The sequence below is a fragment of the Panthera tigris genome, chromosome D4, assembly GCF_018350195.1.
Source record: "Panthera tigris isolate Pti1 chromosome D4, P.tigris_Pti1_mat1.1, whole genome shotgun sequence".
Taxonomy (NCBI): domain Eukaryota; kingdom Metazoa; phylum Chordata; class Mammalia; order Carnivora; family Felidae; genus Panthera; species Panthera tigris.
In genome coordinates this window covers 84,087,075-84,114,949 of record NC_056672.1, presented here as the reverse complement: position 1 = coordinate 84,114,949, position 27,875 = coordinate 84,087,075, and the positions used below count along the sequence as shown (strand labels likewise).

Sequence of the window (27,875 nt, the reverse complement as noted above, 5' to 3'; positions counted from 1 at the left end):
CTTCCTTGGGTCCCTGCCTGGACGTCCAGTAGGGGGTGCAGAGCCTGGCTCTATAGGAGGACACAGAGGTCTGGGCTCAGCCTTAAAGGATGGGCATTCACCGGGGAGGCAGGGTACGGAACAATGTTCTAAGAAGAGAGAATGAGGAAACCGAGGCTCAAAAGGTAAAGGCTCTCATCTGAGGCCACACAACTGGCAGGGGGCAGAGCCGGGAATCAAGCCCATGCCCGGGGTGGAGTTGGAGATCCGCTCACATCGAATGGCCGCGTGGGCCGTGGGCGAGGGGGCCAGGGGCTGGGCCTGAGCTGGACGGCGCCTGGGACCTGCAGTCACCCACGGGACACAGGCGGGACTCTGCCCGTCACAAAATACATGCAGGATGTGTGCCCCAGGCCCTGTGCTCAGCACTTCTCACTCATCATGACGGCTACCCTCCCGGGTCTGCTTGCCTCCGTCAGTTATGGTGCCAGGCCCAGCCGAGCCCAACAAAGCACGTGGCTCTTCCTGTCCCTCATCCCCAACCCTGTGACCCAAAGACACAGCCAGGACCGCAGACGGTCTGGGACGTACATCTTGTACACACCACAGGACACACGTGCTCAGGTGGCCCAGGCAACGGGGGCCTGGAGTGGGAGAGTCGCAAGCTCTGAGGGCTGGAGATAGAGGACTCACCTTGTCCCCCAGAAGGGCCTCACTCTGCAGGCTGGTGGCCCAAGCTCACAGGAGCCTGTCTCCACCCCGCTACGAGCGGCTGCTGCGAGGGGGCCCCAGGGGCCTTCTCAGGACGACCTCAGCTCTGTGGGAGATCCCGGACAGGTGGTGTTCACCTCTTGGCGCGTCAGATTCCCCATCACGTGGGGCTCTGTGGGCATTGAATAAGACACCGTACAGAAAGCACCTGGCCGAGGGCTGGTCCGCAGGAGATGCCCGAAACACTGTGGCGGTCAGCCCCGCAAAGGCCCCTTTCTCATGGCACCAACACACAGCTCACACTAAAACACCACTCCGCGTGGGAGACATCCGTGTCACTTTGTCCACACGGGAGGGCACTACTCTGGAACACCGCCTCTCCCCCCCCACCCCCCGCACTTGAGGCCAGGGAAGTTTGGGGTCACAGGGAATTTCTAACCTAGTTCGCAAGGCCCCACTGCTTGTGCACAGCCATGCACACGACTGATCCCTGCTCGGGCAGGTGGGCTGCAGAAACTCGTGAACATACACGTACTCACGGAGCACACACGGGCCCCCGCGCATCTAACGAGACGCATGGACAGGCCCCTTCGCCTGTGACTGGGTGTTCTTTCCTCTGATCTTGTGAAGGGGCTGCGAGGTCCTCACTTCTCCACTCTTGGGGTTCAGAAGCCTGCCAACCTTTCCAATACCCTCACAAGCGCTTGCTATCTTAACGAGGACGGGGTCTGGGATCTTGGCTTCTCAAGGGCTGGGGCCTGATTTCATTCACCTCTAGGTCTGACCCCGAACCCACTGCTTGACCAAGAAAAGGAACTTGATGAAAAGCCCCGTGCCACCCAATCTGGGGTGAAACCGGAGAGATTTAGAGCCCGTGCTGTGGTCCAGTTTCCTGACCTATGAGCGGAGGATGCTTCTGCAGAGAGGCGGGAAAGGCGGAAAACACGCACAGGCTCAACATCCGGCACGTAGAAAAGGAACCGGTGTTTTTATTTAGGCTTCCTCCGACTAAAGCCTCAGACTCACGCATTTCCCTCAAGGGTGGCGCGCCAGCCTGTGCCTCTCCAGGAAACTCTGGGATATGTCTCTCTCAACAGACTGGCCTGAGGTAAAAAGCTGGGAGGCTTCTCGGGCAGGGTGTGTGTCTGGATATTAAAGAAGAGGTATTTGTGTGCACGCGTGCGTCAGGTTTCCACGGGATATTCTTGCAAAACCACATAGCATAGAGGTTGTTTTTATGTTCCAAGATAAGAAAGGCTGACCCATAAGCTAATCGAATCATGCAAATAACTACTTAGCCATGGGAGAGATTCCGACAGGCAGGCTGAGAGGCCACGTGAGGGAGGACAGCTTTGGAGGGTGATCTGTTTTATAAAGTTTACTCTCACAGAATAACCGCCTCAAGATTAATGGGAACGGTGGCCCTAGACCTTGTGTTGCCTGGCTCTGGCAACTGAAACAGCAAAAGTTGTATTTATCATAGACAATTTGCCGCGACTGATTAACATTAATCTGATTTCCTGTGAGTCAATTTCCTTGAGATATAGTAAACAGCCCAATTACCTGCTCCCCACTTCTTTTATTGCAAAGATTTAGATCTGAGCGACAGATGGGTACGTAAACATACGGAATTCCGATTCTAATAAAACAAAAATAACGTGTAGTCTAATGAAGGGATTTCTCGTGGATCTAACATTTTACACATTTAGAGTTCTAAAGGGTGCGTTAAGAGAGGTTGTGGGCTTTTGGGGTTTTTTTTTTCAATGGCAATCCAAGGCTCACTCTTTTCAGACAAACTGTTGTTTGTTCTTGGCTGGTATCTCACAGAAGCTACGAAAATAAGTGGTGAAGGTGACCAGACTTTTTTTTTTTTTTTTTTTTTTTAATTCTAAGGAAAGGAGGCTACTGGGTGGCTCAGTTGACTGAGCATCGGACTCTTAATTTCGGCTCAGGTCACTCACAATCCCAGGTTTGTGGGATCGAGCCCCGTGTGGGGCTCTGTGCTGAGCGTGGAGCCTGCTTGGGATTCTCTCTTTCTCTCTTTCCCCGCTGCCCCGACCGCCCACCCCTTCCCCCACCTTGCACTGTCTCTGTCTCTAAAAAAAAAAAAAAAAAACAAAACCAACAAAAACTACAGAAATGGTCTTTCCATCTAACAAGTGCCAGGGGCATCATTAGGTCAGGGGAGTGTGAGCTCCAAGGGCAGAAGAGACCTGGGTGCAAAGTGCAGACCTTGTTGTCCCAGGTCTGTGACCTTGTGGCACTGGCTTAACTTTCATGAGCTGTGCTTTCCTAATCTCTGCCAGTGGGGACAATACCTTCCTTCGGGTGCTCTTAGAACACAGGGATCTAGGAGGATGCATAGGGACGGTCCAGGAGCTAGCCAGGAGCCCGCACCGAGAGAGAGCAGTCAGTCGGCAGGGGCTGTTCCTCCACTCCCTGCTTCACAGTCATTTCAAAGTCCCTCTGTGTAGGGCCACACATTTCCCGGCCCCGGCCTGCCTCCGAGCAGGCTTTCTGCTTTGCTGGCCCTGGCCGGCTCACGTGGTGGAGTCAGAAACGGCACCATTTAATCATGAAAGCAAAAAGTTTATTCATGTTTGAAACTACATATAGCTACCACGAGGAAGACTTTTTCAATCCAGGGTGTAATCCAGTTAGAAAGGAACACGAAACATTTTTAATACATTAGAATCACCGCCACAAATTATTTTCATGACTCAATCAGTTTCAGAATCGCATACAATACAAAAAGAGAGAAAGGAGAGGGAGGGGCCCCATTACACAGGGTGAAATATACAGTACTGAATACTGAAATCTGAATGCATCACAATTAGCCGCCTTTTTTTTTTTCTTTTTTCTTTTGCATGGATTAGTAACAAGATGAAGAACATTCAAAATGCTTTCTCGGTATTTACAACGGTTTTACTGATCCTGTGTTAATTGAAGACCCGATGTTTCCACTCTTGGTTTTTTAAAAGTTGCAAATGCAACCCTGATTTTTCTTTTAAAAGATTACAATGTACATTACATTTCGTGAAGGGAAACAAAGAGTTAATTACAAGATGCAAAAAGGTAAGAAAGAGACGAACTACAGCGTGAGTATTGTTCAGAGGTAGTAAGTGAGCACACTCTAAGCTACAGAACATGTGGAAATTCTATTGGTTTGTATGAGTTCGCATGAGGTAATAAAGCTGTGTTTTGATTGGTGAGATGTATAAATACTCTTTTGCTACACTATATACAACACTCCAGAGAGCAGGGCCTTTGTGGATGCCCAGAGGACGTAGCAAACCTTGACAAGCCTGTGCAGCACCCAGTGCACGCCGTACAGCCCCAGACGGATCTCGTGTTCACCTCTATCAGCAGCAAGGATCTTCATCTCTCAGAACAATCTGGATCCAGAATTTAATTACCGAGCAGACTCTGGGCACTGGTGCTTCCAGAGAGAGAAAAGATGCTACCAGTCTCTGATCTAATTATAACGTAAGAGATCGAAACGCAAACGTGACAAGGAAGATTCTTAAACAAACCATCGTTAACAGAGATAGCCAAACAGCTCCTTTATTCCAACCCCATTAGCGATATGAAAGAAAGACAATCAAAGTCCGCGATGGAAAAATGCAAGAAATTCAATTTAGGTGAGGTGAATCTTTGCATCTGCTCTAACGATTGAGGTTTAGCATATATTGTACTTTTTACCCTTAAGGCCAAGTAATTGGCAACTGTGAAACCATTAATGTAAAATATTGATAATAAATTATGATAAAATAGCTACAGGACTGTCAACAATGTTAAATCTTGGCCTAATTGGATAAAGTGCTTTTTTAACATTGTGTGTTTTTAAGTATAAATACAAATGATTATGATTCCTTTAAAAAACTGATTTACCAAGTTCTCTAATAAGACAAGGTTTTACAGTAAAGCTGTAGATGGTGGGCTACAAAACGCTTTCCTTTTCCTCCTATTGCTCTGAATGCACTTAGCAAGGCATGTCAGCTCAGGGAAAAGTGTTGCCAGAGATTAGTTAGAGGTATCAGAGTGCACACTTCCCGGGCCTTCTGTAGGGGAAGTCACAGAAGATGGAGTTGTTGCGTCCTGCCAGCCTCCATTAGCCTGAAAGGAGAAACACAGTTCAACGGGTGCACGTCTACATATTAATTCTACTCCCCGATTTAAAATACCCAGATGACAACATGAGAGCAAAGATACATTAGCGAAATGTATTTTCTAAACCCACTTTGGCAGGAGTTTGAAGCATGTGTTAAAGTGGGATTAAATGCATGTAAAACAAATCCATCCCACCAAGTAAAGACTTGGCCATAAATCAGCACGCTGAAGGAGGGCCTCGGCTAGTCTCAGGCTGGCATGCAGCTCGGCCTTTGATTTGCTGTAAAAAGAAAGTGACTCGGAAAGAAACCTTTTCAGAAGGGAGCGGTGGAGAGGCTGAGTGCAATGCCTCGGCAAGACCTCCGGCTCCGTGAGGTGTAAACTTCAGCCCAGCCTGGCCCTCGTTTCCATAGAGAAGTGGCCCGCCCTCGTTCCATACCCGCTCGACAGCCAGCTACTGTAACCCTGGGAAAATGAAGGCCAGAATTTCCTTCCAAATGGGATCTTCCGGAATGAAAATGCATGAACTGTGGAGGAGCACACTATTCAAATCTGTATTCCAATTATCTCTAACTGGGGCTCCTATTTGGGATGTTGCTACTGCTTTTCACACGCCGCTGGCCCTTCCTGCCTCGACCTGCATCGGCAATAACGGTACTCAGAAACAAATTTGCCTTGTGTCTTGGCCTATAGAGGCAATTGCTGAAATCAATGTCTGATCAGATTTCTGCTGTGGCAGACAGCTTGTCGCTACATATTTTTATGTCAGTCAAGAAGAGGGAGGTGCTGGGCTTGCGACTTGGGGAACACTGAGTGGAAGTGACGGGGCGGGCCTTTCCGGAGAGAGGGCGAGGGTGAGCTGGCTGACACCCAGCGCCTGCGGCTCAGACCAGCCTCGCGCTCCGCTGCCCGCGGACCTGGGCCTCCCGCGCCAGTGTCACTGTGGGTCATGAGGTCCCCCTGCCTCCTTCACATCCGTCCGCGACTTCTGCGAGTCCATCTACAATGTCTTCTTTGAGGCCTGTGCCACCAGGCCACTGAGAACTCCGTCTAGAGCCTCAGCGCAGCCTGGGTCCGGCTGTTAGACGAGCTCTGTGCCGGCCGCTTTCCCTTCTCCCACGGCCGCTGTTCTTAGCGCCCTGTCTTTTGACCGACTGCATAGTTCTGCACATAAAGTCCCTTTCCTCCCTCCAGGACCAAGAGAAAGAGAGTGGGGGGCGCCTGAGTGGCTCAGTCGGTTAAGCGTCCGACTTCGGCTCAGGTCACGATCTCACGGTCCGTGGGTTCGAGCCCCGCGTCGGGCTCTGTGCTGACAGCTCAGAGCCTGGAGCCCGTTTCAGATTCTGTGTCTCCCTCTCTCTGTGACCCTCCCCCGTTCATGCTCTGTCTCTCTCTGTCTCAAAAATAAATAAACGTTAAAAAAAAAAAAATTTAAAAGAAAGAGAGTGGGGGGGGGGGGGGGGGGCGGGAAGGGACCAAACAACCCCACAGAGATGACCAGAGCCGAAGGGACAAGGATCTTCCAGGCTTGAGGCAGATCAAATTCTGGAAGAAGAAAGGAAGACAACTCCGGAGGAAGAAGACAATGCTACGGCGAAGGATTTTCAGAGCGTCCGGCGTGCAGTTGGGCAGTGACGTGCTCGTGTGCGTTTGTGGGCCTCTGAGAAACCCTCTCTACCTGAACGGTGAGCTGTTTTTACCCCTCAGGTATGAAAATCTACTTAGAAGAAGAAAAACTCGTACACAGATACAAGTCTAAAGATATTCCATCTGAAGTAAACATCATTCCTCCTTTATCCACATTTATAAACAACAAATGTACAATATTTTTACCCAGCGTGGCAGCTGGAGGAGAGGTTGTCAGCAAGCATTCTTTTTTTCAAAATAAATTAATCCTTACTCTGGTGGTTTGAGATTATGCACTGTATTATACAACAGCGCCTTATCAAGCCTCATCAGTGAAGATGGAATTCATGTCTGTAAAATGCTGCAGGCAATCACGGTTTCATATTTTATCATGTTGATAAGGATATCGCACATTCTCTGAAGCATTTCAAAACACTTAAATGAAAAAGGAGAAATGCAACTAAAAGGCTTTTTATATGGTTTGTTGTGGGTTATTATGAGTTATTTATAAACCCAAAAAGAAAGATTTGACATTTCAAATGTAAAAGATTTGAGTATTTAATGGTCCTTTCTTCCCTTTACAATTGAACATCCTCAATCACTTTTGCAATCATTAATATTTACTCTCTCCTAGCAAGCCAAGGCCCTAGAAAGGGAGAAATTTGTCCACTTTCCTCCTGATTCTACCACCATGCTCTGGGCAGTTCGCTTCCTCCCTGAGCCTAGAATCCCAGATTACCTCCACCACTCTTCTCCCCAGCTCTACCCTGATGGCCTAATCCTCCCCTCCCCAGGCTCCCTTTCCGGAGCTGAGGCGTTTTGCCCTGTTCCATCCATGTCAGTGTGGGGTAAAAGTAAAGTTTTGGTGAATTGGTTACAAAAGTTAAAATTGTTTCCTCCATAATTAAAAAAAAATTTTTTGAGAGGCTGAAAAGTGCTGAACACGTGTTGCATTCCACCTTGACAATGCAGCCAACTCACTCTGCAGAATGGAATTCTTTGCTTAGCTTGGGATGTTGATCTGTCTGGGGCCCTCCAAGGCTGTTCCCTTCACTTGAGATGTGTTTGGGAATGTTTCTTACTGCTTGATTCTAAGATAGATAAATGACCTGTTTTATCCATTTCCCTGGGACACAGCACAGCCAGTAGGAGACGGCGTCTTAATGGGCTGATGCTTGAGTCCCTATTGATGACAGAATGCCGGCCACTCCTGGGTACCTGTGAGGACTTCTTTTCTTTATTTTCATAAAAATTTTTTTCATGCTTGTTCATTTTTGAGAGAGAGAGACAACAGAGCGTGAGCGGGGGAGGGGGAGAGAGAGAGTGAGACACAGAATCTGAAACGGGCTCCAGGCTCTGAGCCGTCAGCCCAGAACCCGACGCGGGGCTCGAACTCACAAACCGCAAGATCGTGACCTGAGCCGAAGCCGGACGCTCAACCGACTGAGCCACCCAGGCGCCCCATCTGTGAGGACTTCTAAGGGCATCTGGGCGACATCAAGTGTTTCAGTTCATAAAACAAAGTGCGGTAAAAACGCCGCCTTCCCCACCTGCCAACAAGGTGAGAGGCCATGTCAAATGGCCATTAATTTATTTATCAGTCACTGTTTACCTGACGCTGTTCCTACAGCTCTTCGAATCTGGTTTCCCAGAGTACTCACATTTAGGTTATGTGGACTGTACAGTGAGTTTCCTCCAAGGCCATCACTGTAGCCTCCCGTCTGATTGATAACATGACGGAGGGTATCCACCTAGAAGTGAGACGAAACAGAATTCATCATCCCAAATCTATTAAAACATCATCATTTACAAAAGGAAACAATTTGAATTCTGTGTGCCACAAGGGTTTAGCATCTTCAGTGAGAGACAAATTGATCAATCAAATGTGACTGGCAGAATTTCAACAATTCTTTGCATATTTAAACTCACACATCTTTGTTTTTCATGCCAGCCAAACAAGAACATCTTCGTAGCAATGCACACTTGCCACCTACGTCAACGAAACGTGTGTGGCTGTGGGTGAACACTACTTATAAATATGTACACGGGATCTCTCCCTCTCACACACACGTACGCACACACCTACACGCATAAACACAAGTGGTTGTTCTCAGTTAAGAGGACGAGAAAAGAGTTGAACCTGGAATATACTTTAAGCACTCAGGTTTTTTTGATTCTGACTTTTAAAAATCCGGAAAGGAAACACACGCACATGTTCTCGAACCATACGCACACACTGGCACACACAATTTTTGTTTTGTTTTGTTACAAAAGTAAGATGCACCCAACCCTGTCCATGAGCTCAAGCCAGAGCCGAATGCATTCACAAAGTTCATCAGGTTTGAATCTTCCAAAGTCACTGTTCACTTGAATTCTCATTAAATTAAACGGTGGGGCAGATGGGTCATGTTTGGAAGCACCCAGCACAGGGTCTGCACGGAGGTGCAGACCACTTCCATGGGGTAAGAGCATGGAGTTTTGAGCCCAAACCCTACCCTGCTAGAAAGGCCCCAGTTGGGGCATTTCTCCTACCTGTGATTGCACATTGGCTCCGACTTGGGACCCTTGGTAAGAATCCCCATTCAGACTCTGCATGTTCATGAACATGTCCCCAGAATTTGGGAGGTTAAAAGAACCAGAAGAACCTGGAAAGGAAAGAGTTAAGTAGCTGAATAACAGAGAGCTACACACATAATCCTCAAAGACCTAGAGGCAGGGAAAGGAGAAAAGGTGCAGAAGGGAAAGGTCGTGTACAACATAAAGCATTTCCAGATCTAAGAAGATGGAGAATAACTCCAGAGAGTTAGGTCCTGGGAATCATTTTGCAGCTAGGAAAGTCTTACCAGTGGGGAAGCCCAAATAGGAAACAAAGAGGAAATCAAAGTAAACAGAAAAACACCCAGCAGCTGGTCTGGAACCACCCCCTTGTTTTCATTTATCTCTAGGACTTGGTCATTAAATGAGCCCTTTGTCATCACGAACTGTCATGGCAATTAGAGAATAAAGGTTTTTCTGAAGCTCTTTCTTAGCCATGCCTTCTACCTAACTTTCATCTGTTTATGTTTCATTAAAAAGAGCTGGAGTGGGGGAGGTTGGGGCAAGAAAGGGGATAGGAGAGAGGGCAGGGGAAAGACAACAAAACAAATAAACAAAAATCCCTCACTTTCTGAACTTTTAAACATATATTAAAAAGATCTGCTTAGAAAAGCCCTTGAATCGCATCTCGAGTCCATCTCCTGCACTAGCTACACACCTTTCACTGTTACTCAAGTGCCTTGTAATTTTTAGATGTTTCTAACTCCATCACAAATGTCGCATAAAATGTAGCCAAAATGCACCGTGATACTGCAGATATGCATCCATGTATCAAGTACTATACCCCTCACAGCTAACTACCTACCAAGTCGGCACAGGGGCTAAAGAAATGCTAAGAAGGACAGCAGACTGTAGTCTGCAGCTAGATTCAGTAGAAAGCACTGCTCTACTCCCAACATTCTAGCTTCATTATGCACGGCAACAGATAAACTTCCCACTCGGGCTATTCCATTCATTCTCTGACAGACCACTGGGGACCTTAAAATGATACATGGGACGATACAGTTAAAATAATTATTAGCGATAGCGCTTTGCATAGTTGCTGAATTCAAAACCACTATTAAGTGTAAAGGTTCCAGAATCTACCAGTAGCGAGTGGCACTCGTTATGAACAGTGGGTTTACAGACTCTGGCCATCCACTCGTTCACCCATCCCAAGAATAAGCCCTGATTTTAATATAAATCTTCCATTATAAATTCACTGTGTCCTCAGTCTGGCTCTTGTTTCCTGGCCTGTGGGACAGGGTTTTGTGGCATAAGGCCGCCTGAGCCGAGTCGGGAGTGAGCACCCAGTACGCACCAGAATTTGGCGTGGTGGGCGAATTGGTCTGGTTGTTCTGCACAGCTGCGGCTACTGCGTGTGCGGCGGTCACGGCTGTCTTTGCGGCATAGAGGTTGGCTTCTTCCTGAAACTTGCCGATATTCTTCTTGTACCTGATTCGTTTGTTGCCAAACCAGTTGGATACCTGCAAATTGCAAGGACACGAGTGAAGGGGAAGAGAGGTCAAAGGTGGGGGGGAAGGAGTCAAATTTCCAGGAATAACTGTCGGATACCAAGGGGATGCCTTGGGAGACACTCAATTCCTAGCGTGTAATTAATCGCCTCCTGTGGCTAATGCATCATGGTTCTAGGGGCTTGGTTTCTCTTTTCGCAAACTCTCGGAAAGATACCCCTTCTTGGGAGTTAGCTGCAGTAACGCTAAAAAGGATGGGAGCGCTGTTCACTGAAAGGATTCAGTGGGTATACACCAGTTAGTGTATGAACGATCAGTACCCCCAAAGTGGCTGAAAAAATGAAAGGCAACATTTGTTAAGCTAGGTAAATAATAAATACTTGTGAAGGAATGACTTATTCTTTTTGGCTCTGGAACGATTTTGGCAGTTGGACAGTAGAATCATGTTTGGTCTGCTGAAAAGAGTAACATCAGTTAATAATGGATGAAAAATCCCTTTGTCTCCAGTCTTAGAAGGCACTGTGTATCTGCCAAGATGGCTGCTCAGGCACCGCCACGAGAAGGTCACAACTTGAAAATTCAAGTAATTCCAATAAGGTCAAATGCAAATATGGGGGAGCGGCGCTGATTTCATCAGGTGGAATATACTTCTTTCTTTGGCAAACTACTTATGATGTCAGCCCGTGCAAGTGGAAGAGATTTCCAAAGACGAACTTGGCAACAGGAAGATTTCATCACATTTCACTGACAGCAAAACTTTGGCCCGAGACTCATTGCTCATAGGTACGTGACGTGTTCAGGCACCTGTAGCTGAGCTATGTAAAGAAACTAAAACCCACACAGCAGTTTATAAAAAGGTACCCACCTGCTATATAAAAGGCTCTGACCTCCCTTTTGTTAAAGTAACAGTTTAAAAATACTCTTCGTTAACTTCTTAATAATCTGTCAAAGGGGCATGTTGCTGTAGTATCAGGCTGGGTGGGTCACTGTTTTATTCTGAACAGCTATTCAGGGGCCCTGAGGAAAAATAAGGAGCGGCAAGAGTCCTCCAACCCAATTTACACCAGTGGGCATGCTTACTGACCGTCTCTGCCAAGTCTTTAATTGCTTTGGAAATAGAACTCTCATTCTTCAACCTGTGGCACTCATCCTTCCAGAAGAAGCCAGAGAACTCTGGCAAGGAAGCCACGGGAGGAAGACAACGCTGGCCTTGCTGCTGCCCACATGCTGTCACATACTGGGGAATCACTGCGTGCACATATACAAAGGCAGGCGCACTTACTGAGGACCCATGCGGCAACTGTGAGCATAGGTTCAGCAGACAGAAACAAGCCAAAACTCACCGGGAAGTAAATATGTGACAGATCGGGACTTCCTAGCTGTTTCTGTTCCACTATTATCCCTCCCATGCCTTAAGGACTATATGTATCACTTCCTTCCTTCAGAGCAAATAGTACTAGTTGTAACTGTCATTCAATGACTCTCTCCTATGTGCCAAGCATCACGCAGAGCCCTCTGAATACATTTTCTCATTCAGTCTTAATAATCTCAGGGCTAGGAGGCCAACTGAGGTGGCTACACAGGCATAACACATGCCCCAAATCCAATGGCCTTTTCTCTTTCCTTGTTTGCTCTTTCAGCAGTATCTGACACGCCAGGGTGTGTGTGTGTATGTGTGTGTGTGTGTGTGTGTGTGTGTCTTCCCTAAAACTCAGTTCTTGGCCCTCTTCTCTCTTCTCCTTGAGCTATCTTATCCATATTAATGATTTCAATCACTGTCTCTGTGTGATGACTCCCAGATTTCCATCTCTATCCCTAACTTCTATAAAGAATTTCAGTTCTTGATATTTTAAGGACATTTACATATAAAATGTTCTGCCACAGCCTCCAGCTCAAAAGGTCTAAAATGGAATTCATGTGTTTTCTTTTTTCTTCTCTGTTTTCTCTGTTTTCCTTCTCTGTTTTCCCTTTGTGTTCAGGGCATCTCCATCTCTTGAAATGTGGTACTTCCTACCTTACAAAGTCCCTGATTCCACCACTGGACGATTCTAATGAATATACAGTTCTGTATTCGGAACCAAGATCTGGTTCCCTCTTGCTTCCAATCACTGGCCTTAAATGGTCCAACACCCAGACGGTCACAATATTAAGGTTCTCAAACAGCCTTGAGCGACTGAACCCCACTAGGTCACCGGCCTTCTCTGCCCTCCCTTCTTTGAGCTCCAAGTGCTTGCAGCAGGAACACATGATCATTTCGTAGGATGTGGTGGGGGGAGGAAGAGCCAGGAGAGTGCACAGGTGAGAAGGCAGCAGAGGCCTGGGCCAGGTAGAGCAGTAGTTATCCAGAGGGCAGCTATCATGGGGGAGGAACTGGCAGAATTTGCCCACGGGCCAGCTGTAGAGGTCAAGGGGAGAGGAAGAAGCCAGAGATGATGTCAATGTGGGGCCCAGGCCTCCAGGAACATGGAGACAGATGTTGGGAAGGATTCCTGCACCAGAAGTCAGCCTCAGTGACTATTAGGACCCATTCCCATTATATGACTCTAAAAACAAAAGTTCTGACTCAAGATTGAAAAGCAGCATAAAGGGATCCGCTCTGATTATGCCGGTCAAAGGAAGTCCTCTTAGACCCTACCTCATGTTTCACAAGCACATTCTCAGCTCAGGAGGCAGACCTACAGAGCTGGTTTGCAAAAAGCTCCTTCAACATATAATATCACACTAGTTTATCTGAATAAGACTGGCAGGCCTTCGAAAGAGTTAAATATTGAATGTTATCTATCTATGGTGCAAAGGGAGATAGTCCTGGTTGAGAGGGAATTCGGCATTTCTTAAGTATAATTAATGAAAATTCCCCAACTCTGAATTTAGCAACAAAGGCCCATCTTAGAATTCTCCTCTTCTAAACAATTCTCTGCTGGATTCCGTACTTTGTAGTTAATATTACCTTGACAATCAGAGAAGCTATAATACATTAATGAAACCTAGCCTGGAAAATCAGATTACAGCTTTATTAACAGTTTCATAATTGAGGAATCTGGGTACCACTGAAGGTCTCATCTCTAGCTATGCAAGAATCCTGTGTTTATGCATACCCCTGGACCAATCAAACAACAGTCATCACTAATAAAGGTTTATTTAATTCTCACAGTAAAATTTTAATATCACCAGCAGCCTGGGGAAGCTTTAGCAAGTGGATTTGCTTGACATCAGATCGTTTCTATTCTGCTAGTCCCAATACTTCTTAATCTTTAATATCAAGGCAATTAAAATTAATGGCCACTCATCCGAAGCTACTGTGGGCAGTGTTTCCTTGACATCAATTGTTTGATGGGATTACCTAGAGGTTAAACTAACAAGCAAGGTTTAATTGGAAGCAATGAAAGAAGCAGTGATCATACGTTATGTTTAACCTGCATAACCACATCTAAATGAATATCTAAAAATGTTAAACTATTTCTCAAATTAAAATATGCACGTCACATTCTGATATCACAGATTTGGGTATTGCAGCAAGCAGCTATTAAGACCATACTGCTGCAACTAAGATCAGTTTAATTAATGCAGAAATCGACACCTAAGTTCAGGAATTTCTTTCACCTTTTAAAAACCAATGGATACAATTAGTTGCAAAAGAATCTCCACCCTCACCCTGTAAGAAGCACTAAAAGCTACAGATCACATGTGTCCTTTCTACACGGTGCTCACAGTGGAGCCAGGCTATACTCACGGGACGCTAAGTGGAGCCGGGCTTGCTCCGTCTCGGAACTGGAATGGTCTGTACGTTGGCCCCAGAATAGAAACACAGGCAGGAAACTGGTGGAGAGAAAGGGAATGCACTGTCCCGTACTTCTCTTTTGAGCCATGTATCAAGGATTCATGACTCTGCACTGTGCAGAGGGCGAAGGGCCAGGCAAGATTTTAAAATCAATTAAAAATGAGAATTAAAAAAAAGAGAGAGAGAATAAACATACAAGTACTTTCCTCCTTCTGTTCACGTTCATTGCTTTCAGCTCCCAGGCCATGAGTCTCTGGCAATTGGGGAAGTGAACAGTGAACATTCTGCAGGCTGCTGGTTTTCAGGAGCCCTTCTGCAAGGCCAAGACATGGCCAGAAAAGCTTCTGGTCTCGCCCATTTACTAGCCATGTGTTCGCCTAACTCCATCCAGCAGCAGACTGCCAATCGCTTTTAACAAGTCAAATGTTTTTATATGTGGAATCTAAAAAAAAGACAAACTCATAGAATAGTTGGGTATATTAATGATTTGGCCCATGGTAATTAGCTGAAGACTGTTAGTTAGCAATGGCTATCACCCATGTGTCGCCAGTGAAGGAACAAGAGATCCAGACTAGACAAATTGCCCAAAACCACACAGCAAAGTGTGACAGATCCAGATCCAGATATCAACACCATTTTTTCCCAATTGATTTTTCCCCATCAATTTTTTCCATATCAATTGAGATATTTACTGAGTATCTCTTATGGTCAATACTAGCCTACGTGTCATGAGGAAATAAAAGAATAAATAAACATGTACCTGTACCTGCCTAGAATTTGCAATCTGATTATAAAACAATGCTAGACACACAAAACAATTAGCAAAAACTGCAGGATGGTGATGATCAGACACCCAGGGTAACAGTACAGATTCTAAGTGCAGCAGGGATCTGAGGAAGAGAAGTCCCAGCAGGTCTGGGAAATCAGAGACTTCCGAGGTAAGGTAGAACCTGAACTGGACCTCAGCCTCAGTCCCACTCAAGAGCATTTTTACTGAGACTCCTATTTCAGAGGAGCAAAACTCTAGAAGCTCTGTTGACACAAACAAGCCAAAAATGCCAGCTGCTACCTCCCTCTTCGTACTAACTTAACTCTCTTTTCCCCTCTCAACCTCTAAACCCCTCTGTTGTGGTGAGACAGGAAGGAGCAACTGTTCTAAAGGAAAGGAGGAAAGGAGATCCAAGGAGTGTTTCTGGAAGATGTGACATCTGAGTGGAGGTCTAACAAGAAAGGAACATTCCCCCTGGGGAGAATGAAGGCACAGAGAGAGCAGGGGAAGGCATGGGTACCAGGATGGGCACCAGTTATGACATGTGAAGGACCAGCAGGCTCAGGCTAAGGAACAGGACAGGGGAGAGTGTTCTAGGCAAGGGAAAGCCTGAAGAGGCACCCTCACACCTCCCCTCTGCAAGGCTGCACTGAGTGGAGAAGAAGTGGAAGGAAGACAAAGGCAGAGTCTTCTAGGAAGTATACTGGGGGATGGGGTCAGGGGGGGCCACCTGAGGCCAGGTAAGGCAGCCTTCTCAGACAGGTGCCTGTCCTGTGTCAGTGGACTGCACACTTTTTACTGGAATAGTCCCTAAAGAAATTTTGAATAATCAGGTACCCACTCACACATATTTTGTCCTTTGCACATTTTTTAAGGTGGCATCTACTATTTTTCATTGTAAGTTTATAGTTATAAACAATGTTATTTCAGTATGTCATAAATGTTGACATTTTAAAATAAAACTGTAACACAATTCTTTAAAATGTATCCAACCGAATTTAAATAGCAAAGCAATTTGATACCCAGTATCCATTTTAAAAACACATAAACTTGCTTTTCTTTAACAGTCAAAAATTTTGCATCTCTTAGAAGTGTATTTCCATTACATTTTCCTCCCATATTATCCTAATGCAATATACTTTTATGCTTTACAAAAGAAAAACATGGAAATTGAAAATTTTACACTGTTTTTATTTCCTGTAATTATAAGCTCTCCATGTTTCATATATCTTTCTGGGTTAAGCTATCATTACAATTAGTCTAAAACTGATCAAAGCAATACAGACTTATTTTAATAAAAGTACCTACTTTGACCATCAAAAGTAACTTTTTAAAAAATCATTCATGTACTTCTTAATCAGAGGGGTGCAGGGTTATAAAGGGCTGATAGAAGGGGGTTTGGTCATCAAACTTTCACACAACCCTTTGGTGGCACCGGGGAGGGTCCCACCCTTTGGGGCAATGGGCCATCATATAAGGTGGGAGGATTCCTTTCACAAAGTGGAAAAATGGCAAGTGATAAAGCAGAGGAAGGAAAAAACCCACACGTTGCTTCCACAACAGCCGCTTTCTGAGGCTTGCGGATTTCAGGCAAGAGTATATACATACATGTGGAAAGCTGGCCGGGAAAACCTTATAACCGCGCCCTAGCAACCTCTGGAAAATCTTTGGCTACTTTGTGGACCATGTATACCCTAGTTTGAGACTGATGCCTTAAGTAAACAGGCTAACTCTGGTTACAGTTTAACTTCTTTGTGTGAGTACATGGTGGAAGTCCCCTCTCCGGCTGTGCCTAGGAAAGACCTCTGGCTATAAAAATGGGGCTCACTCAGGCAACTGTTGCTATGTGTCTCTATGACCTTTTGGAGCTCTACAAAGAACAAATTTGTCAGCTCCAGGAAATAAAAAACATTTTTTAAAGTTTATTTATTTATTTATTTATTTATTTATTCATTCATTCATTCATTCATTCATTTATTTAGAGGGAGGAGAGACAGCGCATGCACACGCATTGGGAAGGGGCAGAGACAGAGAGAGAGATAGAATCCCAAGCAGGCTCTGCTCTGTCAGCACAGAGTCTGATGCAGGGCTGGATCTCACCAACCATGATATCATGACTCGAGCCGAAATCAAGAGTCGGATACTTAACCGACTGAGCCACTCAGGTGTCCCGAAAGTCAAAAACATTCAGATTAAAGAAGTAAAGCTAGGTAGATAGATATGGTTTACTTATTATGTAGCATAACCATTCTGGAGAGTAAGCCATCACTATGCATATACCCTTTGCATCAGCATTACTAAGAAGTTATCTTGAGGAAATGTTTAGAGATACATGTGCAAAGTGATTCACGACAGTCTTGCTTATGCTAGTAAAAAATAGATTAATTTATAGCACATCTGTGTATTGGAATATGATCACTGATTAAAAATCATGTTAAGGAAGAATATTTAGTGACACAGGGAAATATTCACGATATATTATAAAGAGAAGGAAAGGGCATTTTTTTTTCGTTTCACACAGCATGAGATTTTTTGGGGGTAACGATATTCACAGATATACAGAGGTATGTGTGTGCACACACACACACATACACAGGAAAAAAGTACAAGGACCCACATACCAATCAATATGTGATTATCTTTTAGAGTGCATTTATAAGCGGGGCACCTGGGTGGCTCAGTCAGTTAAGCGTCCGACTTCGGCTCGGGTCATTATCTCGCGGTCCATGAGTTCAAGCCCCACGTCGGGCTCTGTGCTGACAGCTCAGAGCCTGGAGCCTGTTTCGGATTCTGTGTTTCCCTCTCTCTGACCCTCCCCTGTTCATGCTCTGTCTCTTTCTGTCTCAAAAATAAATAAACGTTAAAAAAATTTTTTTTAAATGTTTAGAGTGGATTTATAAGCAATTTCTATGTGTTTTTCTGTGTTTTTTCCAATATTATCCAAATTGATTTCAGATAAGCAGGTATTGGTTATTTTTTTTTTAGTTAGAAAAATGTATTTTACAATGAAAAAAGGGAACCAATCTGCTTCTTAAAAAGATCAGTTAGAAGTCACTTAACAATCACTAAGAGTGCACATACCGGGCCCTGTGTTGGCCCACACAACTACAGGAGGCAACAACAATTCCATTCCTGTGATCTATCTGGAGGACAAGCTTGGAGCTTGGCAGGTCCAAGGATTCTTGAAATAATTAAAATCAGACACTTTGTAAATTTCATGCCATTAAAATTTCCCAGACTGCTTTGAAAACTCCATGTTCAAATCATAAAGCTAAACCACCTACAAAGTCTCTATAGTCACTGCAAGCCAGTTTATTAATTAGCGTTAACTGTATCTTACATTTCACATCCTATCACTACACTTATCATTTTAATCACAATGTTAAATAAAAGAGAAAAATTATTACTTCAAGACTGAATCTGCAGGAAGCAGGAATGGAGAACTTTAGAGTTCATCTTTAGTTTTGCTTCCGTGCATCGAATACATTAGGGAAAGGATCGGCACTTGTTTGGAAAAGTAGCAGCTGACACTAAAACATCATTACTGAAATTAGGAAACTGAAAATTTATGAAGCACAAATCTTAGAAAAATTTGCCATTGTGTTTCCCCTGTTTACTTGTGATGCATACTTTATGTTCTGTGCCTAATTAAATGCAACAGATTATGAAATGTTGAAATGCCAAGTCTTGTATAATGGAACATGTAGCATATTTACATGGTAAACAATTTTACCTCTAATAAATAGTTTTTCCCTAATCAATATGTTTTCATCCCCGTTATGTGATTCAATGTGAAATGAGGGATGGAAGCCAGATAACTGTTCAATTTTTAAAGTGAATGGTGTTAATAAGCTAAATCTCATTCCACTCCTCTCCTTCCCAGGGGTGCACAGTCAAGTTTATGTAAGGGCAGAAAGGCTGGACACACTGTAGATAACCATATGTGTGCATTCCCTTGAGAACCCAGAGGGCAGCTGCAGCAAGGGCTTGACAGCCAGACAGACCTGTGTGTGCAGCCCAGCGTTGTGATTTCCTAGCCGTTGTTGGCTTTGTCGTGCCATCTAAGGTCCTCCTCTCCTAGTCTGCAAGATGGGATAACAATACCTACTCCTCAGCGGGATGCCGCGAAAATTAAATGAGAGAACGTGTTAAAATACACAGGATTATGCCCGGGATGTACCAGGCACCCAATAAATGTTATCTTTCCCTTTTCTTAAACAAGCAACAAGAGCAACAACAACAAAAGCTTCTGCTGGCTTTGCTTGCTTCCTGAGGTCACTGAGGTCAGGTCACCCTCTTCACATGAGCGTTGGATGCTGGGAGAGCGGGTCCAGACTCCCAGTGCTGGGGGAGGGAGGGTACTGGCAACAGGGAAGAGGCAGCAGCGAGAGAAGGGAAAAGGGGGTGTTCCCCTGGATAATGGAGCATAATCAACTTCCTACTAGAGGTGGGTAACACCCAGACCGAGGGCTGCAAGCTGCCGCACACCTCCGGGCGGCCATTGTGCACAAACAGTGGACAGTACAACCTCTGTCTCCTCGCCCCTCCTCCCTCCTGTCCCATCGTAACCACTTGCAAGACAAAGCACTGGACCTAGAATTTGTGGAAACCTGGTTTTGGATCCTACAGGCACCTCTGTTTATGACAGCAGCCATTAAGAAGGGCTCATTATTACATGCATTATCTCATTTAGCCCTCTCAAAGACCCAGTTTTACTGATTTAAAAACTGAGGTCAGAAAGTGTATGGAACTTGCCTGAGGTCACACAGTCTTTCTTGTTCTTTTTCCACTGTCTTATCTAATAAGATCGGTCTTTTCTTAGTGCTCTTCATGAATTGTTTATTCCATTTTACTTCTTTTCCATTGGCTAGGGCTACAAGAGTATATTCTACCTTGTCAGTGCAAAGTATTCTGGCTCCTTTATGGTTCAAATGTGGTTGAGCCCAAAAATCCAAACCATTTTTTTTTTCTTTTTAGAAAGTAAGTTCCAAATTCCTAACAACGGACTTGAAAACCGACTTTTGAAACACAACCTACTTCTGATGGGAGAAGTGAACAAATAGAAATTCAGTTTCCAGAGGATTTGAAATAATTTAAAACAGACTCACTTGTCAAGTACTGTATTTTTTTTTTTTATTTGAGGCTGTGAAAAATTTTTATTGCCATAATGTACTGACACCCTTACAGTTTGGCTTTGCCCTTTCTACTCTATGCATGGTAGACTGATAACTGCTCATGACATTCACAAAGAGGCTCATGTGCAAAAGTATATAAAACGTCAGCCTCGCGGCCACAGTACACAGAGAACAGATGACACCGTTCATCTCCCTAAAACATGTGCTGCAGGGTGGCTCTAAATTACCACGGAAGATGTTTCAGTTAAAGATTTTTTTTTCTTTAAAATTACTTCTCTCATTAAAAAAATAAAAATCAAAATGTGTTAGGTGTACAACTGAATAGATTCTATGGAAAGCCTGACAGATTTTGAAGCACTGACATCACGAGGGCGGAAGTCCCTCTTGCCAGCTGCACTTAAAGGTAGGGCCATCTACCAGGCAACACATCAGCATCCCAGATCAAAAGTCAAGAGCACTTCTTAAACAATAATGAACCAGACTTTTTGTCCGGGTAAGTCTCATGTAACAGAAAACATCAAAATTTATTTATTGAGTGTCCTATGTAAAGAAGCCCTACAGTTAAGTCTTTTATTTCATGGAAACCCTTATTTATTCATTTATTTGACTGCCACTCCCTACTAAATACACACCCTAGTTTCCCTTTCTTTCTAAAGATCTAGATTATTCATTGGATTTATTGAAAATGGTAATACCTATCCTCAAAAACCTTCCAACATACCTAATTAGTTCTCACTGACAATGAATCACACGCATTTTTAGAATAAAGAATACACCAAGGATAGGTCTAGTCAGAGACTAAGAATTTAGACACAACCCTACTCACCCTGGCTCCTCTTTGGCTGTCTCCTTTGTGGAGCCTATGAAAACCTAGGGGCTGGAGGCTGCTAGCACATTACTAGCTCGCCAAAGGCTGGACTTTCTTCTGGAACCTTGACAAGGCTTTGTATGCACCACATATCGAGTAGGAAAACTCTGGTTGAATGGGTGGCAAATTGGCATTTATTGAGCACTCGTGATATACCAAGCCCTGTACTAGGCATTCTACATATAGGATCTCACTTAGCCCTCAAACCTCTGAAGAGATTATTACCATCTTAAATTTACAGTTCAAACAACGGAGACTTCAGGTTAGATAATTTGCTCATGGTCACAGCACTACTTAATAGTGGGGGAGTGGAATATGAGTGGCTTTTCTGCACCTTTCTACACGGAATGTACAGTCGGTTGGGAGTTAGAATGCCAATTTCTCAAACACAGTGGACATGAAAGGACGGTACCACTTCTCAAATAGAACAGAAATAACGAAACTTAGCTTTGGTAAAGAATCTGGCGTACCTATAGGGCAATGGTCTAAATATCAAACTTTAGAAAGTCAAGAAGGAGAAAACAAAACAAAACAAAACAAAACTAGTCACACTACTTTAAAACTTCTCTCCCTTGATCTTTGATCCAGTCACCTGATAAGATCCCAGTGGGGGTGACCCAATTAGTTCTTTTACCCTCTTCTATTCAAGTCACAAGTCCAGGCTGTTGGCTGACTCTGCCAATAATTCTACCTTTTGGCTCATTACTGGCCAGATCATTCCACACACATAGCAAGAGTGCCTGGCAGACACTGTGTTCCCCCAAAGCAGTCCCTGACCATCACCTTTGACCTCCCAAATCCAGGCTTACCCTCACTGTCATTCGGTTCAGGACCGTATGTCCTCTTGTAATAACAACAGGTGTAACATTCATACAGGGCTTCTTAAGTGCCAAACACTATTCTAACCACACAATATATATTAACTCATTAAATCTGCGTAACAATCCAATGAGGCAAGTTCTATTATTTCCCCTATTTTATGTATATGAAAACTGAGGCACAAAGAATTTTGAAAGAAAGAAAAAAAAGAAAGGAAGGAAGGAAGGAAGGAAGGAAGGAAGGAAGGAAGGAAGGGAAGGAGGGAGGAAGATAGATTTTAGTTCAGGTCATGATCCCAGGGTAGTGGGATCGAGCCCTGTGTCAGGCTCCACTCTGATCATGAAGCCTGCTCAAAGATTCTTTCTCTCTCTCCCCCTCTGCTCCTCTTCCCTGCTAGCACATGCTTTCTTTTACTCTCTCTCTAAAATAAAGAAGACAGAAGGAAGGAAGGAAGGAAGGAAGGAAGGAAGGAAGGAAGGAAGGGAGAAAGGAAGGAAGGAAAGAAGGAAGGAAGGAAGGAAGGAAGGAAGGAAGGAAGGAAGGGAGAAAGGAAGGAAGGAAAGAAGGAAGGAAGGAAGGAAGGAAGGAAGGAAGGAAGGAAGGAAGGAAGGAAGAAAAAAGGTAGTACATACAGTTGGTTCAGAATGAATATCTGAAAAGAACATGTGTGTTAAGAAACATTACAAAGAATGTCTAAGGCACGTTAATTGCCTTTGGGGAGTAGGACTAAGAGTTTGAGGGAGAAGGGAGACTTTTGAAAGAAACAACTTTTGGGTTTGTTGAGCTCTACTTATGGTTTTTAAGAATTTTTATTAATTTCTGCACTTATCTTCACTATTTCCTTCCTTCCACTTTTTTGGTTTAATTTAGTGTCTTTTAATACCTTGAGATAGATCCTTAACTCACTGATTTTCAGCCTCCCCACTTTATATACATACATAAAACATACATACCTTATATATAATTAATATATATAATTATATATTATAAATAATATATACAAGTATACATTAAATAATATTATATATATAATACCTATGCTATATATATAAAACATATACCTAAAGCTATACATTTCCTTTTAAGCATGGGTTTAGCCATATCCCATGAATTTTGAAAGGAGTATTTTCATTATCATCCAGTTAAAATATTTTGCAATTTTCACTGTGGTCTCATTAGCCCATGAGAATATTAAGAAACATATTGCCTTAGTTTCAAACATGAGAATTTCTAGTTATATTTTTGTTATTGAGTTATAGTTTAATTCCACTGTACTCAGAAAACAAACTCTGTTTTCAATTATTTAAAATTTATTGAGAGGTGCTTGATGGCCCAGAATACATTAACTTTCAAAATGTTCTGCAAGAGCTTAAAAAGAACACGTATTCTGTAGTATTAGGTTGTTTGCTAATCACGGTGTTCAAATCTTCCGTATCTGTGCTACTCAAGGTGCGGGTCTAGAACCATCGGCATGAGCAGCATTTGGGAGCTGCAAATTATCAGGCCCCATTATAGACTTCAAATTAGAACTGCCAGGAATAAGGCCCAGGTATCTGTATTCCAACAAGCTCTCCAGATTGTAACAGAAAAATCTACAATGATTATGGATTTATCTACTTTTCTTTGAAATTTTTAAAGTTTTTGCTCTATGTTTTTTGAGTTTCTGCTATTTGGTACACACAAATACAGAACTTTTGGGTCAATATTATTTAGTGCCTCTCTTTATCCCTAGTAAAACTTTTTGCCTTAATGTGTTCTTTATCTGATATTAACAAAGAAACACCAATTTTCTTTTGGTTATAATGTTTACATGTTATATCTGTCCCCATACTGTTATTTTCATTCTATGTCCTTATGTTTTAGATGTGTCTCTTAAAGAATACATATAATTAGGTTTCATTTTTATGTCTTACCTGACAATATTTGCCTATTAGAGTACTCAGCTCATTTGAACTTAATGGAATTACTGGTATATTTGGGAATAAACCTATCATCTTACTAAGTGCTTCCTATTTGTCCCACTTAGGACACTTCCCCCCACCTCCCACCCTTCTTGCTTCTTTTAGATTGCTTCTTTTCTTTCTTCTTCCCTTTCTTTCTTTCTTAGAGAGAGAAAGAGAGAGAGAGAGAGAGAGGCAGAGGGGGAGGGGGAGACTCTTAATCAGGCTCTCTCTGGAGCATGGAGCCTGATGCTCAATTTCACAACATGAGATCATGACCTGAGATGAAGTCAAGAGTTGGACACTTAACCAACTGAGCCACCCAGGCACCCCTAGATTACTTGTTTTAAAAAATTATTCCATGTTTCCTTCTTTATAAGTTTGGAAGTTATATATTCTTCAAGTATTCTTTAAGTGAGTATCCTAGAGATTACACATTCATGACTATCAAAGTCTAACTGATACTTTTACAGTAAGTGGTACCTTTATTACCTTTTACGCAAGAGTATTAGAACACTTATCCTCCTCTCATTAAATTATGAGGCATTACTGTTGTATATTTTAATTCCATGCATATTATAAGCTAAAAGGACATTATTATAATTATTTTAAACAATCAATATTCATTTAGATTCACACACACATTTTTACCCTTTGCTTTTCTGCTACTTCCTGCATCTCCCACCCACTATCTGGTATCTTTTTTACTTCTTCATGAAGAGTATTTTTTGTACTTCCTTTTGTGAGAAAATGGTACAGATTCTCTCAAAAAAATTTTTTTTTTACTGAAAACCTCTTTATTTCAACTCCATGATCAAAGGACACTTTTGGCAGATACAGAATTCTAGACTGACATTTAATTTAGTTTATCTAAAGGTATCATTCCACTGTATTACAGCTCTATTCTTTTAGCTAAAAAATTAGTTGTTAGTCCAATTGCTCCTTCTGTGAAGGCAATCTTATTCTTCCCTCTGGCTGCTTTTGTTTTGATTGTGTTAAGTGTGGATTCCTATTAATTCACTCTGTTTGGGAACTATAGTTTTTCAGAATCTAGGGTTTGGAATCTTCCATCAGTGTTGGAAAGTTATCAGCCTTTACTTTTTAAATATTGCTTCTGACCCACTCTTATATTTGCTTCTGGGGCACCAATTACGTTTATGTTAGACTTCTTACTGTATCTTACTTTCTCCCCCTCTGATTTTCTATCCTATGGTCTCTCCAGTCTTTAGTATGGTTATTTTCTCATGACACATCTTCCCATTCACTAATTCTCCCTTCAACTATGTCTAATCTGTGTTTAAATCCATATACTGAATTCTTAATTTTGGTTACTGTATTTTTGGATCTAAAATTTCCATTTGAACTTTTTTATGGTTTCCAGTTCTCTGACAACATTCTCTATTTGCCTTTTATTTCCTTACATATATTAGGCATAGTTATTTCACAGCCCATACTGGATTCTTTTCTACATTTCTATGGGTCTGTTTCTGTTGTCTGTTGGTTATAGTACATGATGCCATGTCTTCTTGTATGTCTGTTTTTCTGATTGTGTGCCCAATGGTGTATTTGCTTTGTTTACAGAAACAGGTTGAAGCCTAGAATGATGGTATCTTTCTCTACAAAAAAATTATATTTGCTTTATCCAGGCACCCACAAGTACTAGCAATCCAATCTCAAGGACCAAGGTATTTTGAAGAATTACAGTCTCTGTGAGTGTCTATGTACTTCCCAATGCACCCTTGCTAGAGTGCAGCCCTAGCAATCAAGGGAAATAAGGTAGCCTCCCCTGATAGGTCCTAGCCACCTGGATACCAGTTCCCTACAAAGTTGTCAAAAGTACTGCTTAACCCCTCAGCCTCTTACTCTCTCAGAACTGACATTGACCCAAGGAAAAGTCATTTCCCCTGGCCTTATTTTCTTTTTATTTACAAGTTCCCTGGACAACATCATCCATTCCCAGGGCCTCAACTATGAACTTCAGTGGATGACTCCCAAGCTACATCTTTAACCTTGACCTTTCTCATAGATTATACTTCCAAACTGAACATTTCCCAACTGAGATACTGATGGCAATGCAAACCTGGCACAAACCTTTAATCTCCCCTCCATCAAACAAGCATTTCCTCATGTGTTTCCTGTATCAGATAATAATATCACATCTTCAATTAATTAGGCTAAAAACCTCAGCTATCTTCTAATACTCTTTCCTCCTCACATTCATATCCAACTGTTTACATAATCTCCAAAACAGAAGTTCTACCTCCAAAATGCTTTACAAATCCCTCCCTGTTTTCTACTTTCAGTGGCCTTATTTGAATCCTTACCACCTCCTTCCTGGAGTATACCAACAATCTCCTATATAGTCACTCTCATTCTAGTAGGGTTTCCTACCAGTACTTGCAGGTGCCTGGACAAAGCAAATATAATTTTTTTGTAGAGAAAGATACCATCATTCTAGGCTTCAAGCTGTTTCTGTAAACAAAGCAAATATACCACTGGGCACACAATTAGAGAAAAACAGACATACAAGAAGACATGGCAACATGTACTAGAATATAGTGTTGAATGAGACTTCAGTCCAGTCAACATGAAATTCACCATCAGGGGAAAAGCATTAAACAATTCATTACTTACTGCTCAGTGTGGCATCACATATACTAAAACTGGAACAATTTGTGATCTGGGGATCACAAAATTTGTGACTGGCTGGCTCAGTCAGTGAAGCATGTGACTCTTGAACTCAAGGTCATGAGTTTGAGCCCCACATTGGGTGTAGAGTTTATTTTGAAGACAAAACAAAATAATTCATTATGTAATTATAATTGTGATAAGTGCCATCAAGGAAAAGTGTAAGAAGCTATGAGAATATACAATGGAGGATATGAACTGTGGATACATGGAAAGCTTTCTTAAAGAACTGACATTTGAAGTGAGCTTTCAAATTAATAAGACTGGTAATTAATAAGATGTTTATGCATTTTTGTAGGGAAGACAGGGTTATTAGGCCATTCCAGATAGCACAAACGGCATAATAATAATTATTATTATATCTTCTCCTTACTCTATGATAGGCACTCTGATAGGTGCTTTACCTATATTATCTCACTGAAACTCCTATAACCTGCTGAAGTACATGCTGTTTTAATCCAAAATATACCGATGAGGAAATGAGGCACAGTGAGGTTGAATGACTTGCCCAAAGGTCACAGAACTAATAAGTTGGGGAACCTTCCTAATCCTCTTAGTAGAAAGTAAACTCATCCTTCTACCATATTCCAAAATGGCACCCATATGCCCCTGTGCACTCCCCCAGGTAACTTTTGTATCCTGGCATTAACATGTTTGTCTGTCTCCCCCAAGAAATCTGACATTTCTGAGGGAGAAGACCTCTAATTCACCTTTGTTTGCCATAGTGCCAAGCACAATGCCTATAATAGGCACTCAGGACCTGTTGAGTGCATTTGGAAAATAGCTAGAAAATCCAGACAAATCCTTTTAGCTGGATCAAATTAACTTCTTTACATTGTTTGTAGTTTCTACTCTCAAAATCCGTATTCATTTTAGAAAAGTAATATGCTTCCTACATGGCTGAGAGGAGTCAGGAAAGGAGAAGAGAAGCCAAAACACAAGGACAAAGGAAGCCCAAGGGCATCTCTGGAGAGTGCCAGATATCCTGGGTGGGAATATCACAGAGTCAGCATAAGTGAGAAGCCAGCAGGCTTGAACCTGGAGCCTGTTCTGATCTGGTGCCTTTGTTCTTTGGGCTACACTGTGGATCTTCTGTTCACTCCTCCCTCTGTACACTCTGCACTGTTCTGGGCCCCAAGAGGCTGACCTACATACCCTCAGGTTTCTGGTCAAAGCAAGTCACTGGTGGGAGATGCGAAAAGGGGAGGAAAGTAACGTCAGAGCAATTGCTGCCCTGACTCCCTCCATGTAAAAACGGCTTTACTTAAGGTTTTAGTTACTATCTTTGCAAATACAGCTTCTATGTCTCTGGTGGGTTCTTATAATCCTTCTTTTATCTCTCCAGGGCGAGGGTAGTAACAGAACCAACCATTACTAGCATTACCTTTTGTGGTTTCCCTACA

At 43.0% G+C, this 27,875-nt stretch overlaps 1 protein-coding gene across 2 annotated transcripts in view; it reads right to left on the bottom strand.

Moving 5' to 3' along the window:
• Positions 1 to 3,262: 3,262 nt before the first annotated feature.
• PBX3 (PBX homeobox 3) overlaps positions 3,263 to 27,875 on the bottom strand; it is a 219,770-nt gene continuing 195,157 nt past the window's right edge. Inside the window, exons 6-9 of one of the 2 annotated variants that reach the window (XM_042965228.1) lie at positions 10,322 to 10,487; positions 8,959 to 9,071; positions 8,088 to 8,177; positions 3,263 to 4,806 (exon numbers count right to left, since the gene is read on the bottom strand). In XM_042965228.1, the coding sequence (XP_042821162.1) occupies positions 4,714 to 4,806; positions 8,088 to 8,177; positions 8,959 to 9,071; positions 10,322 to 10,487 (462 nt within the window). In that variant the 3' untranslated portion in view covers positions 3,263 to 4,713. The remainder of the gene's footprint in view (positions 4,807 to 8,087; positions 8,178 to 8,958; positions 9,072 to 10,321; positions 10,488 to 27,875) is intronic. The other variant, XM_042965229.1, reaches the window with a different exon arrangement.